At 31.7% G+C, this 15,218-nt stretch overlaps 1 protein-coding gene across 4 annotated transcripts in view; it reads right to left on the bottom strand.

Annotated features, from left to right (window-relative positions):
- LRBA (LPS responsive beige-like anchor protein) overlaps positions 1-15,218 on the bottom strand; it is a 623,871-nt gene that overhangs the window by 506,660 nt on the left and 101,993 nt on the right. For all 4 annotated transcript variants that reach the window (XM_072975847.1, XM_072975846.1, XM_072975849.1 and 1 more), the window contains 4 exons: positions 14,270-14,349; positions 12,949-13,011; positions 10,796-10,893; positions 1,042-1,134 (listed from right to left, as the gene is read on the bottom strand). In XM_072975847.1, coding sequence (XP_072831948.1) covers positions 1,042-1,134; positions 10,796-10,893; positions 12,949-13,011; positions 14,270-14,349 — 334 coding nt within the window. The remainder of the gene's footprint in view (positions 1-1,041; positions 1,135-10,795; positions 10,894-12,948; positions 13,012-14,269; positions 14,350-15,218) is intronic.

The raw sequence follows: 15,218 nt of genomic DNA, 5'->3' as shown, positions 1-15,218 counted from the left end.
CAAGGCCACAAAGTCTTTAGAGAAAGACACACTACAATACAGGTGCAATGAAGGGTGAAAAACATACAAGACTGGCTGTGCCGCAGCACAGCAAAATCTCCATCAAGATCTTCAGGGCAACTATTTACTTATCAGCAGCTACTCGCTCTCAGCGCTGAGCTAAGCTCTATTATAAATAATAACCTAAAGCCCGATAAGTAAAGTTGAAAAACAATACAGAAGAAAAGGTAGAAGAAATGTAAGCAAATTTTTTAATGAATACTGTGAAGATAAGTACAGTAAAATTAAACTTTCAGGCAAAAATTTAAAAACTGAAGGACCACAAACTTAATTCTACTCCTGGATTTGTCTAATTTTTTCTGCAAATGACTGGATATTGTATGCTTTAGGCTTTGTGGACTATGTTTCCTGCAGCAACAACTCAACACTGTTGCTGTAACATAAAAACAGCCATAGATAATAAGCAAATAAATGTATCTGTGTTCCAATGAAACTTTATTTACAGTCAGTCAGCTGGATTCAACACAAAGACTGAAAGTTTACCAATAAATTTCTACCACCAAAATTGTTAATTATTATAATAAACTAATCCTGGTATAAGGAATAATTGATAAGATATGAATGCCTACATTAAGCTAAGAAAAAAAATGTAAGTTTCGGTTTTTAGTTATATGTATAGCAGAACAAACTATGCGGCAAACATTCAGGTTAACATGTCAGCTTTATACAACAGATAAAGCAAATAATCAAGCCATTTGAAATGAAGTCCCCATGGTACCTATAATTCTATGTATACAAATGTATTCTCATAATGAATCAAAAAAAAAAGGAAAATTTAAGTAAAAACACAAACCATATATATACTCCTGTTCCTATTTTATTTTTGATAAGTAGAAATAGGATTAAATTTATATAGCATTTTATGAATAAAAATAAAGAGAAGTGAGAATAGAGGAATCACATGATGGAAATATTATTCCAAAGATTTTTAAAATAAGTAAGTAACATACATATTCTATTTCAGATTTCATGCATACTTACTTCGGTGCCAGATGTTTTAAAAAATAACCCATTGCCTTTAGAGCTTGTACTCTGATTCCTTCACTTGTTGATGCCATCAGTTTATAGATAACACTGAATAAATTAAAATTAAAAATAAATTACTAGATTTTTCAAAAAGTATCTAAGATATATATGTATATATATGTACATTTTTCATACAGTCACATGACTATAAGCCTAACTTCAAGTATGAGTGACTTTAATATACATTTCTGATGTTTAAAAACTTGCTTATCAATTGCATGTTGTCTTCAAGAAATCCACTTTTTTTTGGCTATTCTTTTAAAAATTTTTCCCCTTTTTTTTTAGTTGAAGTATAGTCAGTTTATAATGTCAATGTCAATATCAATATAATGTCAATTTCTGGTGTACAGCATTATACTGGAAGTCCTAGCCATAGCAAGAAACCCAGTTTAAATATAAAGTTACATGAAGATTAAAAGTAAATGAATGGAGAAAAATATACCATACTAATACTAATCAAAAAGCAAGTGTAGCTATATTAATTTCAGACAGAGAACACTTCAAAGTAAGGAAAGTTACCAAGGATAAAGAAGGGCATTACATAATGATAAAGCGGTCAATTCTCCAAGATGATGTAACAGTCCTTAACATGTATGCACCTAACTTAGAGCCTAGAACTATGGAAGGCAAAAACTGACAGAACTGCAAGGAAAAGCAGATGAATCCATTATCATAATTAGAGACTTCAAAATACCTTTCTCAGAAACAGATCCAGCAGGCAGAAAATCAGTAAGGACATAGTTAACCTCAAAAATACCATTAGTCAATTGAATATAACTGACATCTACAGACTACTTCATCCTACAGTAGCAAAGTACATATTTTTCTCAAGCTAACATGGAACATTCACCAAGTAGACCACATCCGGGGCCATACAACACCTCAACAACAAATGTAAAGACTGTAAATTATCGCTCTCAGAAAAATTTGCTCTTAGATCACAATAGAATTTAATTAGAAATAAATAACAGAAATAAAGCTGCAAAATGCCAAATAATTGAAGATTAAACAACATACTTCTAAATACAAAGAAGAAATCTCAAAATAAAGAAGTATTACACAACATTGTAAAATGATTATAAATCAATAAAAAATGTTAAAAAAAAGTATTTTCAACTAAATGAAAATGAAAGCACAACTTATAAAAATCTGTGGGATGCAGCAAAAGCAGTGCTTACAGGAAAATTTATAGCACTGAATGCATATATTAGAAAAGAAAAAAGATCTAAAATCAATAACCTAAGTTTCCACCCTAGGACACTTGAATGAGAAAATTCAATCCAAAGTAAGCAGAAGAAAACTAGTAAGTTTTCAACAGTAAGAAATCAATAACATTTTTAAAAAATCAATAGAGGAAATGAACAAAACCAAAAGCTGGTTCTTCAAAAAGATCAATACAATCAATAAGTTTCTACTCAGGCTAAGGAAAAAAGAGAAAGTACAGTCTGTGCTTCTGGACTGTTGAAAACTGTGTTTAGAAATATGCTGTATTAAAATACTAAAATGACAGATTCTTGGTTTTCAACTAGGTTTTAACATTTCTTTTTAAATGATTGTGAAGTAAATACTCAGGTTTAGTATAAACTCTCTGCACATAATTCTTACATTAAATGTAGTTTATATAAGAAAAAAAGGACATAATTTACTAATATCATAAATTAAAGAAGGTGTATCACCACATGTCCCATAGACATATGAAGGATATAAAAGAATACTATGTACAACTCTATGCCCACAAATTCTATAACCTAGGTGAAATGGACCAATTCCTTGAAAGACACAATCTGTCAAAACATACATAAGAAAAAAATTGATGATCTGAATAGGCTTAAATCTACTAAAGATATTGAATAACCCCCCAAAACAGAAAGTACCAAATCCAGATGGGTTCACTGGTTAATTCTGCTAAACATTTAGGGGAAAAAATTATACCAATTCTCTACAATCTGTTTCAGAAACAGAAGGAATACTTCTAACTCATTCTATGAATCACCACTGCCCTACAACAAAACCAGAAAAAGAAATTACAAGAAAACTATCAATATCTTACATCAGACCAATAACTTACATTAATAAAAATGAAAAAATCCTCAGCAAACTATTAGCAAATCAAATCCAAAAAAGTCCAAGAACTATGTACCATCACCAAGTGAGATTTATTCCAGGTATGCAAGGCTGGTTCAACATTTGAAAATCAACTGATGTAATCACATAAACATAAGAAAATAGCTGATTATATTAGTAGATACAGAAAAAGTGTCTGAAAAATCCAACAGCCATTCATTTAAAAACTCCAAATAGATCTAAGGATAGTGGTAACTTTCTTAACTTGATAAAGACTATCTACAAAAATCTGCAGCTAACATTATGTTTAATGGGAAGAAATTCAATACTTTCCCACTACAATGAAGCAAAAGGCAATAATGTCCCCTCTCACCATTTATTTTCAATATTGTACAGGATGTTCTTGTTAAAACAGTTAAGTAAGAAAAGGAAATAAATGATACACTGATTGTGAAGGAACACATAACACTGTCTCTGTTTGCAGATGACATGATCACTATGAAGAAAATCTAGAAATGACAAAATAAATCCTGGAAATAATAGGTGATTACCACAAGGTTGCAAAATACAAAGTTAATATAAAAAAGTCAATTGCCTTCCGGTGTGCCAATAATAAACAAGTGGAATATGATATTTAAAACACAATAATTTTACATAAGACTCCCCAAAATGAAATACTTAGATATATACTAACCAAAATACGTACAATATCTATATGAGGAAAACAATAAAACTGATGCATGAAATCAAAGAACTAAATAAGTGGAGAGAAAATCCATGTTTGTGGGTAGGAAGACTCAGTACTCTCAAGATCTATGTTCTTCCTAACTTGATCTATAGATTCAATGCAATTCCAATAAAAATCCCAGAAAATTATCTTACAGATATCGACAAACCATTCTAAAGTTTATAGAGAGCAAAAGCCCAGAATAGCCAACACAGTATTGAAGGAAAAGAACACAGTTGTAACACTAATGCTACCTGACTTCAAGATTTACTAAAAAGCTATAGTAATCAAGACAGTGTGGTACTGGCAAAAGAAGACATAAATAGATCAATGAAATAGAATAGAGAGTCTAGAAACAGACCCACATAAATATAGTCAACCAATCTTGACAAAAGAGGAACACAAGCAAGACAATGAACCAAAGGTACTCTTTTCAACAAATGATGCTGGAACAACAGCACATCCACACCCAAAGAATCTAGACACAGACCTTAAACCCTTCATAAAAATTAACTAAAAATGGACCTAAATGTAAAATTCAAAACTATAAAACTCCTAAAAGACAACACAGAGGAAAACCTAGATGATCATGGATACGGTGACATCTCTTTAGATACAGCATCAAAGACACAATCCACGATAAAAAAAAAAAATTGGTAAACTAGACTTCATTAAAATTAAAAACTGCTTGGCAAAAGAACAGTATCAAAAGAATTAGAAGATAAGACACAGACTGAGAGAAAACACTTGCAAAGGACATATCTGATAAAGGACTGTTACCCAAAATACACGAAGAACTCTAAAACTCAACAACCAATTAAATTTAAAAAAAAATTAGGACAAATGACTTAATAGACACCTTACCAAGGAAAGTATACAGATGGCAAATAAGAGTATACAAAATGCTCCACATTATATGTCATCAGGGAAATGTAAATTAAAGAAACAATGAGATTACCACTACACACCTACTACAATGGCCAAAATCCAGAAGACTGACAGCACCAAATGCTGGTGAGGGGAGCAACAAGAGTTCTCATCACTGCCAGTGGGAATTCAAAATGGTACAGCCACTTTGGAAGATAGTTCAGCAATTTCTTACAAAAGTAAACACTTTTACTATTCAATTCAGCAATCTCACTTCTTGATGTTTATCCAACAAAGCTGAAAACATACTTCTACAAACATACCTGCACAAGCATGTTTATACTAGCTTTATTCATAATTACCAAAACTTACAAACAACCAAGATGTGCTTCAGTATGTCAATGGATAAACTGTGAACATCCAAACAATGAAATATTATTTAGCCCTACAAGAAATGAGCTATCAAGCTACGAAAAGACATGGAGGAATCTTAAATGCTTATTACTAAGTGAAAGAAGCCAATCTGGAAAGGTTACATACTGTATGATACCAACTATATGACATTCTAGAAAAGACAAAATTAGCAACATAATAAAAAGATCAGTGGTTGTTGGGTTCGGAGGGGAGTGGGATGAATAGGCAGAGCATAAAGGATTTTTAGAGTAGTGAAAATATTCTGCGTAATACCATAATGATGAGTACATGCCATTATACATTTGTCCAACCAAGATGGAGTAATAAGCATAATATAGCCTCGTTACCTTGTGTATTAGAACTAAAATTATAGAAAAAAATATACAATTTTAAAAAGCATTTTCCTAACTACTCTGAAAACTGAACAAAAGCAGGTATATTGGTGCAGGAGACCTAATACTTGGAGATTACCCATTTTAGAGGTAAGAGTCTCAATCTTCACCTTTCTCTTATAAAACATGACCTAAGAATGAGTCCTTGGCTCAAAGCTGGTCCCTGTCAGACATTCAGGTAGCTCATATTTTGAGAAATACTGTCCTTCTGGTTAGAGACACTGAGAAAATGGGCACTTACAGGCTAGAGAGGGAAGGGGGAGTCCTAAAAATAAGCAAACAAGAGAGAAGGAACTTGAAAATATGTGTAAAAACCTGCAAAAGCCCTAAACTGACCCAAGAGATGCTCATGTACGGGACAGACTCAGACCAGAATATCAAGTCTTTCTAAATTGAAAGAAGATTTGAATTATTACCAAATTCTTGGCCTAATCCCTGAGTGGTACATGTGCAAGACTCAAAGCAAGACAAGAGAGGTTTTTTAAAATGAAGTGACATCAGAACCACCACCCACAAAGGGTATGTAGAACTTGTGGTCTGATCCTTCTTGCTGAAACAAAACAACTCAACATTTGTTAGTGAATTATAAGACACAGAATCTATAAAAGATAACACTTACAATGTCCTTGACATATTAAACAATACTGAATGTATGAAGAACCAAGAAAATGTGACTACTTCTCATGGGAAAATACAATGAACAGATGCTAATGAGATAGGCAAATTCTTAGACTTAGCACACAAAGATTTTAAAGAAGCTATTACAACTATGCTCCAGAAGGTAAAGGTAAATACAGACTAAATGGATCAGAAAATAGCATTCTCATAAAAAGAAAGAAAACATAAAAATTCACCATGTTGAAATTATAAAACTGAAATGTATAATAGTTGAAATAAAATGTTCATGAGATGAGCTCAATATGAAAATAGAAAAAGCAAAGAAAAAGTTTATAAATCTGAAGATCATGTTTATCACACATACCAAGTTTCTATATCAACAGAAAGTATCAAATCTGAAGAACAGAGAGAAAAGTGATTCAAAGAAACTAAAAAGAGACTCAGATTTGTATAAAAGCTCTAATATTCACTAGAAATCCAAATAAAAGAGAAAATATCTGAAACAAAAAAAAAATGTTTTAAGATAAGGGCACAGCTCAGTGGTAGAGCATGTGCTTAGCATGCACAAGGTCCTGGGTTTAACCCCCAGTACTTCCATTAAAATAAATTAAATAAATCCTAATTACCCCTCCCAAAATTTTTTTAATTAATTAATTTTAAAAATAAAACAAGGGCTTAAATTTGAATGACAGTAACAAAGAAAATGAAACATCAGGGAGTATAGAGGAGTGAGGGGAGACTAAAGAATATGTCCTGAAAGCAAGTACAAAAATCTAACATATTATATTTAGCAAAGAAAGAGTGGATTTAATGCAGATTTCTCCTTAAAAATCATGGAGGCCAACAGACAGAAAATATTTTAAAGGACTGAAAGAAAATAACTAGGAACACAGAATTCTACATGCAACAAAAATATTCTTGAGTGATGAAGGCCAAACAAAAACATTTTCAGAAGGAAAACTAAGAAAACATGCTTCCCTCAAAACTATTCAACAAGAAATGCTTCCCTCAGGAATGAAGGAAGATCCAAAGAACTGTAAATTTCCGAATAAATGTAAGTTTTTCCTTTTCTTAAATTCTTTAAACTACTTATTACAAGTGGAACTAAAAATTATAACATTGTCTATAGAGGCTTGTGATGCATTAGATGTAAAATGGAACAATGGTGGAAGTTAAAGGTATCAATGTATTTGCAAAGGTTCTGTATTGTATTTGAAAAGGTAGAATATTAACACTGGGTATACTGTGAAATTTCTGAAGTAATCATTAAAAAAACTACACAAAGAGATCCAAAACTAAATAGAAGTTTTAAAAGAATTCAAATACAAAGAAAAGGAGAAACAAAGGGGAAAAATTCTACTGAGACAAATAAATAATTAAATGCTAGATGAGGATAAAGCCTTATCAAAAATTACATTAAAAGTCAAGTTGAAGCACAATGAAAAGACTGAGTGACTCAGAGTAATAAAACATCCAACCATATACACTGTGTGTATTAGTCACTGTTTTCTATAGAAAGAGAAGCAGCAGGATGTGTATATATTCAGAGAAAGACTAATACTTATTTTAAAACATTGGCTCATGCAATTGTGAAGGCTAAGTACAAAATCTACAAGATTGACAAGTACTTTGGGAGACTGAGGAAAAACTGTAATTCAAGTCCAAAGGTATTATGTTGGCAGAATTCCTTTTTGTTTGGGGGAAGGTAAGTCTTTGTTCTATTAATACTTTCACCTGATTTGATGAGCCCTATCCATATTATGGGTTGCAACCTGCTTTACTCAAAGGCCACCAATTTAAATGTTGACTACATCCAAAAGATACCTTCCCCAAAATATCCAGAATAATGTTTGACCAAACATCAAGACACTATGGATGGCCCAGCCAAAATGACACAAAATTTGCTATCAGATTGTGTCATGAAGAAATTCAATTAACTATAAAGATAGAGATAAATTAAAAGAATGGGGAAAAAAAGATACACCATGCAAACCTAAAGGAAATAAAGCTGGATTAGAAATATAAATACCACACTAAGTAGATTTCACATCAAAAAAACATTTCTAGGGGGAAAAAAGGTAATAACATAATTATAAAAGCATCAATTCCCAAAAAGACAATTCTAAATATAGTTGTACTTAATATCAGAGTTAAAATACATGAAGCAAAAAAATGGTAAAAACACAAAGAAAGAAAAATAGAGAAAAACATAATTATAGTCGGAGGTTTCCATAATCATATCTCAATAAATGACAGAATAGGTAGACAAGGGTCAGTAATGGCACAACAGATCTGAAGAACACTATCAACTAAGTTAGCCTGCTTGACATTTACGGAATACTAATATCTACTAATACTGAATATCCAACAACATTAGAATACATGTACTTTTCCAGTGCATATGGAACATCTTCCCAGATACATAACCATATTCCAGACCATAAAGCAAGTATCAATAAATTTCAAAGGATTCAAGTCATACAAAGATCCTCATAGAATATGATGGAATTAGAATTCAAACATGATCTCTGGAACACACTTTCAAATTACAAATGGATAAAACAAGAAATGAAAAAAAAATTATTTTAAATTGAATAAAAATGACATTAAACTGAAGTGCTTAGGAAGAAATTTAAAGCACCAAATACCTATATTCAAAAAGAAAAAGAGTCTCAAAACAGTGACAATCAATAAATTTGATGAACCTCTGGTCAGACTGATTTGGAAAAAAAATAAAAAAGAAAAATTATTAGTATCATTAATGAGAGGTAAAAATCACTACAAGCTTTTCAGATATTTAAATGAAGGAACAACTTTATATCAATAAATCTGACAGTTTAGATGAAATAGACAACTCCTTGACAGATACAAATTTACCAATGTTCATCAAAGAAGAAACATAACCTAAACAGTCCTGTATCTATTAAGAAAATTGAATTTATAGCTAAAAAGATGCCTATGAAGAAAACTGCACGCCTAGGTAACTTCACTGGTAAATTTTAGCAAACATTTAAAGAATAAATAACAACAATTCTATACAAACTCTACAAGAAAATTGAAAGAGTAGGAGATATTTGCCAAATCATTCTGTGGGGTCAGGACTTACTTTTACATTTAAATCAGTAGACTGAGTCAAGCAGATTACCCTTTATAATGTGGGTGCTTCATCCAATCAGTTGAAGGCCTTAACAGAAAAGAAGACTGACTTTCCTAAAGGAAAAGGGAATTCTAGCAGACAGCTTTTGGACTCAAACTACAACATCAGTTTTTATCTGGGTCTCCAGCCTGCCAGCCTAACCTGCAAATTTTGGACCGGTCAGCTTCCACAATCACATAAGCCAATTCCTTAACGTAAATTTCAATTTCTCTTTCTCTCTCTCATATACATACACACACTCTACCATTTTAGTTGTGTTTCTCTGGGGATCTCTGAAAATATACTCCTTAAGAATAATGTATAAAAGGTAGGGAATAGCTCAGTGGTAGAACACCTACTTAGCATGCACAAGGTCCTGGGTTCAATCCCCAGGACCTCTACTCAAAAAAAAAAAAAAAAAAAAAAAAGATGAAATAAAATAATTTTTAAAAAAAGGCAAGAGGTAAGAAAAAGAAAACAGGTAGTTATAGAAAAAATAAGGATAATGCTTAAAGTCATCTTCTCTTGGAGAGAGTATTGAAACGTAACAAGTAAAGAATCTGTAATAGAGGCTTAATGTAGGAAATTCATTACAACTAGATCACTAAATTAGTTACTGTAACTGATCGTCCAGCAAAGTAGCTATTAAATTTTTGTGGCCCCAAAACCTTCTCATTAAATGAAAGATTTAAAACAAAAGGACTCTTTTGCTGCTGATGATTGTTATGGACTGAATATGTGCTTCTCAATTCATATGTTAAAGCTCTAAGCCCCCCAGTGGCAGTATTTGGAGATGGAACCTACAAGAAAGCAATTAAGATTAAATCAGGTCATAAAGGTAGGTCCCTCATTGAATGGGATGAGTGTCCTTATAAAATGAGACCAAAGAGCATGCTCTCTCTCTTCCTGTCTGTGCACACACAAAGAAGTCATGTGATTAAACAGGAAACAGCTATCTGCAACCCAAAGGGAGAGCCCTCAGCAGACACCAACCCTGCAGGCACCTCGATCTTGAACTTCTAGTCTCCAGAACTGTGAGAAAATAAATTTCTGGTGCATAAGCCAACTGGACTAGGGTACTTTGTCATGGCATCCCAGGTAGACTAATACAATGATGATTTTGGATTGGTGTGGAAGAGGTAATATTTTAAAGGGATGATAAAGACCTTCTCTTGGCTCACAATTGAATCCTACTGTTCTAAAACCTAAACATAATGCTGCTGAAGAATTCAACATTACAACAGCTGTGTAACAGCACTAACCACACAAAACACTGGAACAATTTGCCTGATCTGTCCTCACATATTAAATCGTAACACAGCCTCTGTAATTAAAGATTTGTTCCAAGAACGTAACACATGAAATAAAGGGATCTTACATCTTAACTCATTTTATAAGATCCAGTAATACTTTTTATATCTAAAAATCTACCATTTCCAAATAACCTCTTATATAAAACATATTAAAATTGTCAATATGTTAAACTCTTACCGTAACCCGTTCCTTTGGTCAAAAGCAGGTATCATAGAGTTAGGATGTTCTGCCATTAATGCAACGAGCAGCTGCAGAACGTCCATTAGATTGTCATCCTAAAACCATTTCAGAATTTTTTTAAATAAAGAAAAATAACACAACATTGTAAAATGATTATAAATCAATAAAAAATGTTAAAAAAAAAAAGAAAAATAACTTATTTGAACAATGGCTACTTCTTAAACAATAAAAAATTCAACTTTAAAAAAATAAGTAGACAAATAGACAAATATACGTGTTTTTAACAAACTAGTTCTTTACATATACATATTTATCTACATAACTCAAAATATACATCAAATAATCAGATAATTTCCTAATCAAAGATATAAAATGTCTCTTACATTATATTGTATCAAGATTTCCTAAAACATACTCTAGATACAAGCGATCTGACTTTCAGGTTTGGTTTTTTTTTTTTTTTTTTAAAAAAAAGAAAGAAAGTCTATACATCAAGAAATTGGGCGAGGAGGAGAAACCAGGTTGTTCTTTTTTATTACATATAACAGCAAGACATATTAAAGCCTTTAATATGCTAACAGATGTTGTGAATATGGTAGTGGTCTTGGGGAAAACACATTGTGTATCATTTCCTAAGCTTATTTAACTAGGACCACTTTCAGCACTGAGGCTGATAGCTGGATAGTTCTCATATATTATCTGTTGTCTGGATTAAAGATATTGATGATCAATAAATGTTTACTGAGTCAATATACTACTGTATGTGGTATAACTTGGTAACATTTGCAGAATAGCAGAGGAACACACGTGAGTTCTGAAATCCAGAAATTTCAAGAAAATCCTTCACAGGGAGGTGGGGGCAGCTGGGAGGTTATAGCACAGTGGTACAGTGCGTGCCTAGCATGCCTGAGGTCCTGAGTTCAATCCCCAGGACCAACATTATAAATAAATAAATAAACCCAATTACCTCCCCTCACCAAAAAACAAATTTTTTTTTTAATTCTTCACATTGAATAGTCCAGTATGCATGCATACCATTAGGGCCAACGTGGCAACACGAACCCAAGAAGTAAAGGGAAGCAGCAGTTACTCATCTCTGTTGCCACCACCTCCAGGTTTTCCTTCACACCTTTGAACTTTTACTGTGGTAGCTACCTGAATATTTAATTTTCAATATGCTAAGAAAATGATCTAGAAGTAAGGTACTGAGCCTTTGGAAAAGTGTTATTTCAAGGACCTGAAAAAATTCCTGATTTAATAGTTTCAAAGAAAACAGAAAGTCACTGTGACTTTCAGTTTCTGTCTTGTGAAATATTTTGGTTTCAGGGTCAGAAAAATCTAAAATTATATCCTACTCTAGACAAAAATGAAATCACAGTCATTAATGTTTGTTTCAAATATGAGTGAATCAAGAAATTTACCCCATTCTTTTCTGCCCCAATTAACAAAGATAGGTCCAAACAGTATCTCTTACCCATTAATGATTTTAAAAGGTACTATTTCATGCTGTAACAGATATCTGTAAACTCACAAGACATGAATTATAACATAGGAATGTAAGTTATAATATAAATGTTGTATTTTATATGAAATCAATTTCCAAATTCTACTTATTTAAAACACATTTAATCAGATAATTTATTTAGACTACATCTGGCATATTTTACATTTTCCCAGTGCTAAAAAATATTTCAACCTATTTATTTTTTAGCCTCCTTTTCAACCACATAATTTTAAATTGATTATAAATGAGCTATTTAATTTAACAGTATTTGAACATGCAAAATCAGTGGGAAGATGATGTTATAAATTAAAAAGTCCAATCATTTTTGGTCATTTTTGTTACCTATTTTTCCATTTGTTAAACTGGTTTCTGGAAAAATACTGAAAGTATTCTCTGGTTTACTTTATTATTAGGTCAATGAGATCTAATTTTATCAGTTTTTAAGTCTTTCACAATTATTCTCAGAGGAATTTTGTGGTATAAAGAATATTTAAATGAAGGTTCCTAAGATTTAGTTCCTAGATACATTTACTCTCCATTATAGTTATATGACTAATGAAAGATTTCTTTAACTTTTTTACTTTTGAAAAAAGCCCATAATGCAGCTTTAAAAAATAAAACCACAAATATAAAATTCAAATGTTACCTCATGCATAGTGAGAAGGTAATTAAGGATGGCCTGTAGCTCATCTTCCTTTACTCCAGAATCCTTTAAAAACATAATACAAGAATCTTACATATGGTCAGTTGCTATAAATATAAAAGATAATGTAATATAGAATGTAAATTTAAAATAAAAATTGGAGGAAGCACTAAAGACATGTCATATGCAAGACTCTGTAGAAGTCAAAGGAGATCTGACATCAGAATCCTGTTTTGAGCATCTTATGACATATAACCTATCTAGTAAAGCTACAGAATCTTGAACTAAGGAAAAATAATAATTAACAATAAGTAAAAGGATATTACTCACACCTGTCACTCCTCTAAATACAGAAGACAATTTTTCTATTTTTTTTTCTATTAAATTTGGAGAGTAAAATGAACAGTTGCTAAAATTGCCAGGTTAAAATGTCAGGTACTAAAAATTGAACAGTAATTTCACTGGGAAAAACACTGTATTTTAAAATATGAATTTATTATGGAAAATTTCAAGCTACTGTATTAATTTATTAACCATAAAGCTGAAATCTCAAAAAAGAACTGTAAGAAAGAGAACTAGAAAACAAAATACACTAGGAAAAAATAGAAGCAGACAATTCAAGGGATAAATTTTTTAATAAGTAGAAATAAACTATCTGAGTCTGGAAGATACAATTAAAGTTAGATCTACTTACCACAATATTACATGACAGCTAATAAAGCATTAAATTGTAAGAGTAAGAAATAAAATGATACAGGAAAATACTGAATAGAATATTGGCCACAAACACATTTATACACTGCCAACTTACAAAACCAAAACACATTCATTAAAAAATAATGTTAAATTTTACTTAACCTGTAATAGAATGAAATGGGGAAATGTCATCATTTCTAAAGGCCTATATACATATCATGGACATTTACACAGGAAAATTATTTCTCAAAATCTGAATATCAAGTACAAGGAACCCCTAAAAATGAAACCTCCTCGAGAGGCTTTGTTGACTCCTGCATCACCAGTTCTAAGAATAGCACAAGTAACAGCACTCAGTAAATGTTTGCTGAATGAAAGAATGAATACACTTGAACTCCTAGACACAGAAATTCATGTAATATATATTACAATTAACAATCTCCAAGTCTGCATTAATGTTTATCAACAGATGCCTAAGAAAGAAGGACAAAATACAAAGGAGTAAATAAATATCTCTCAAAGTGTTTTCCTGTTAACAGAGCAAAGAGTAAATAAACCAAGATTTTATTTTATGTGAAACTGTAAGTTACAATACACACGTGCTATAGGGTAAGAAATGCAAACTCACCTTCATCACTAATTGCTTAATGAACATCAACAAGAATGCTCGTAGGGAAAGTATTTCTTTTTGATTAGGTCGTGGCCCATCTTTTAAAAAAAAAAAAAAAACACACACATACTGGGTATTTCAAAGACATCAAAGCTAATAAAATATTCATTCCCAATAGTTTTTCCACTTATTTACAAGAAACATAAAGGTCAGTCTCCTAAAGAGTTTTATGTCTCTAAAAAGACAAGCACTCAGTCTCACATGCAATTGTATATACTACGCTCTAAATGTACAAAATAGGTTATGTTGAAACTGCAATGAAGAAGTTTGTTTTTGAGGAAAGTCAAAGGAATTTCAAAACATGAGGCAATAAGTTAAATCTGTATTCCATAGTAACATGCATTTGCATTTTGTTTTAAAAGACTCTCTGAGAATGTTACTATGGTAACATAAGTAAAAAGAAAGAAATCTAAACTTTGTATGTGAATTTAGTATTTAAAAAACTTTTTTCTAGTGTTACCATTGTATAAGCAAACATAAAAACCTCAAAAAGTTTACCTCAACACAGTATCATTCATGAAGAAGGGAAACATTATGCTGACTACCTCTGACGAGTCTCCTCTTCTTGAAAAAGTCCTTGGTCACACATGGCTCACATTATAGTCAATTTTCATGTCTCAAACATGTAATTCCAAAGTAGAAAGTTTTTGAAACAAAACACCCATTGTTCTAAGATACTAATTTAGGTAATTGTTCGCCTCATATTTTCTGCACTTTTCCCCCCACTAATCACTATATACAGCTAGTCCCTAGACCACCAAAGCATAGGACCACCATGACCTTGAACAGATCAATTAAAATAGGAAGAAAATCGTTTAAAATTTGTTCCATATGACAATTCCTAGACAAAGAACAGGTTAGAATTACAACAGAACCACAAAATTCATCCAGCTCTTTCACTGGAAGT

Source organism: Vicugna pacos, chromosome 2 (genome assembly GCF_048564905.1).
Source record: "Vicugna pacos chromosome 2, VicPac4, whole genome shotgun sequence".
NCBI lineage: Eukaryota > Metazoa > Chordata > Mammalia > Artiodactyla > Camelidae > Vicugna > Vicugna pacos.
The sequence above is the reverse complement of the archived record's forward strand: the minus strand, read 5'-3'. Positions and strand labels throughout refer to the sequence as shown.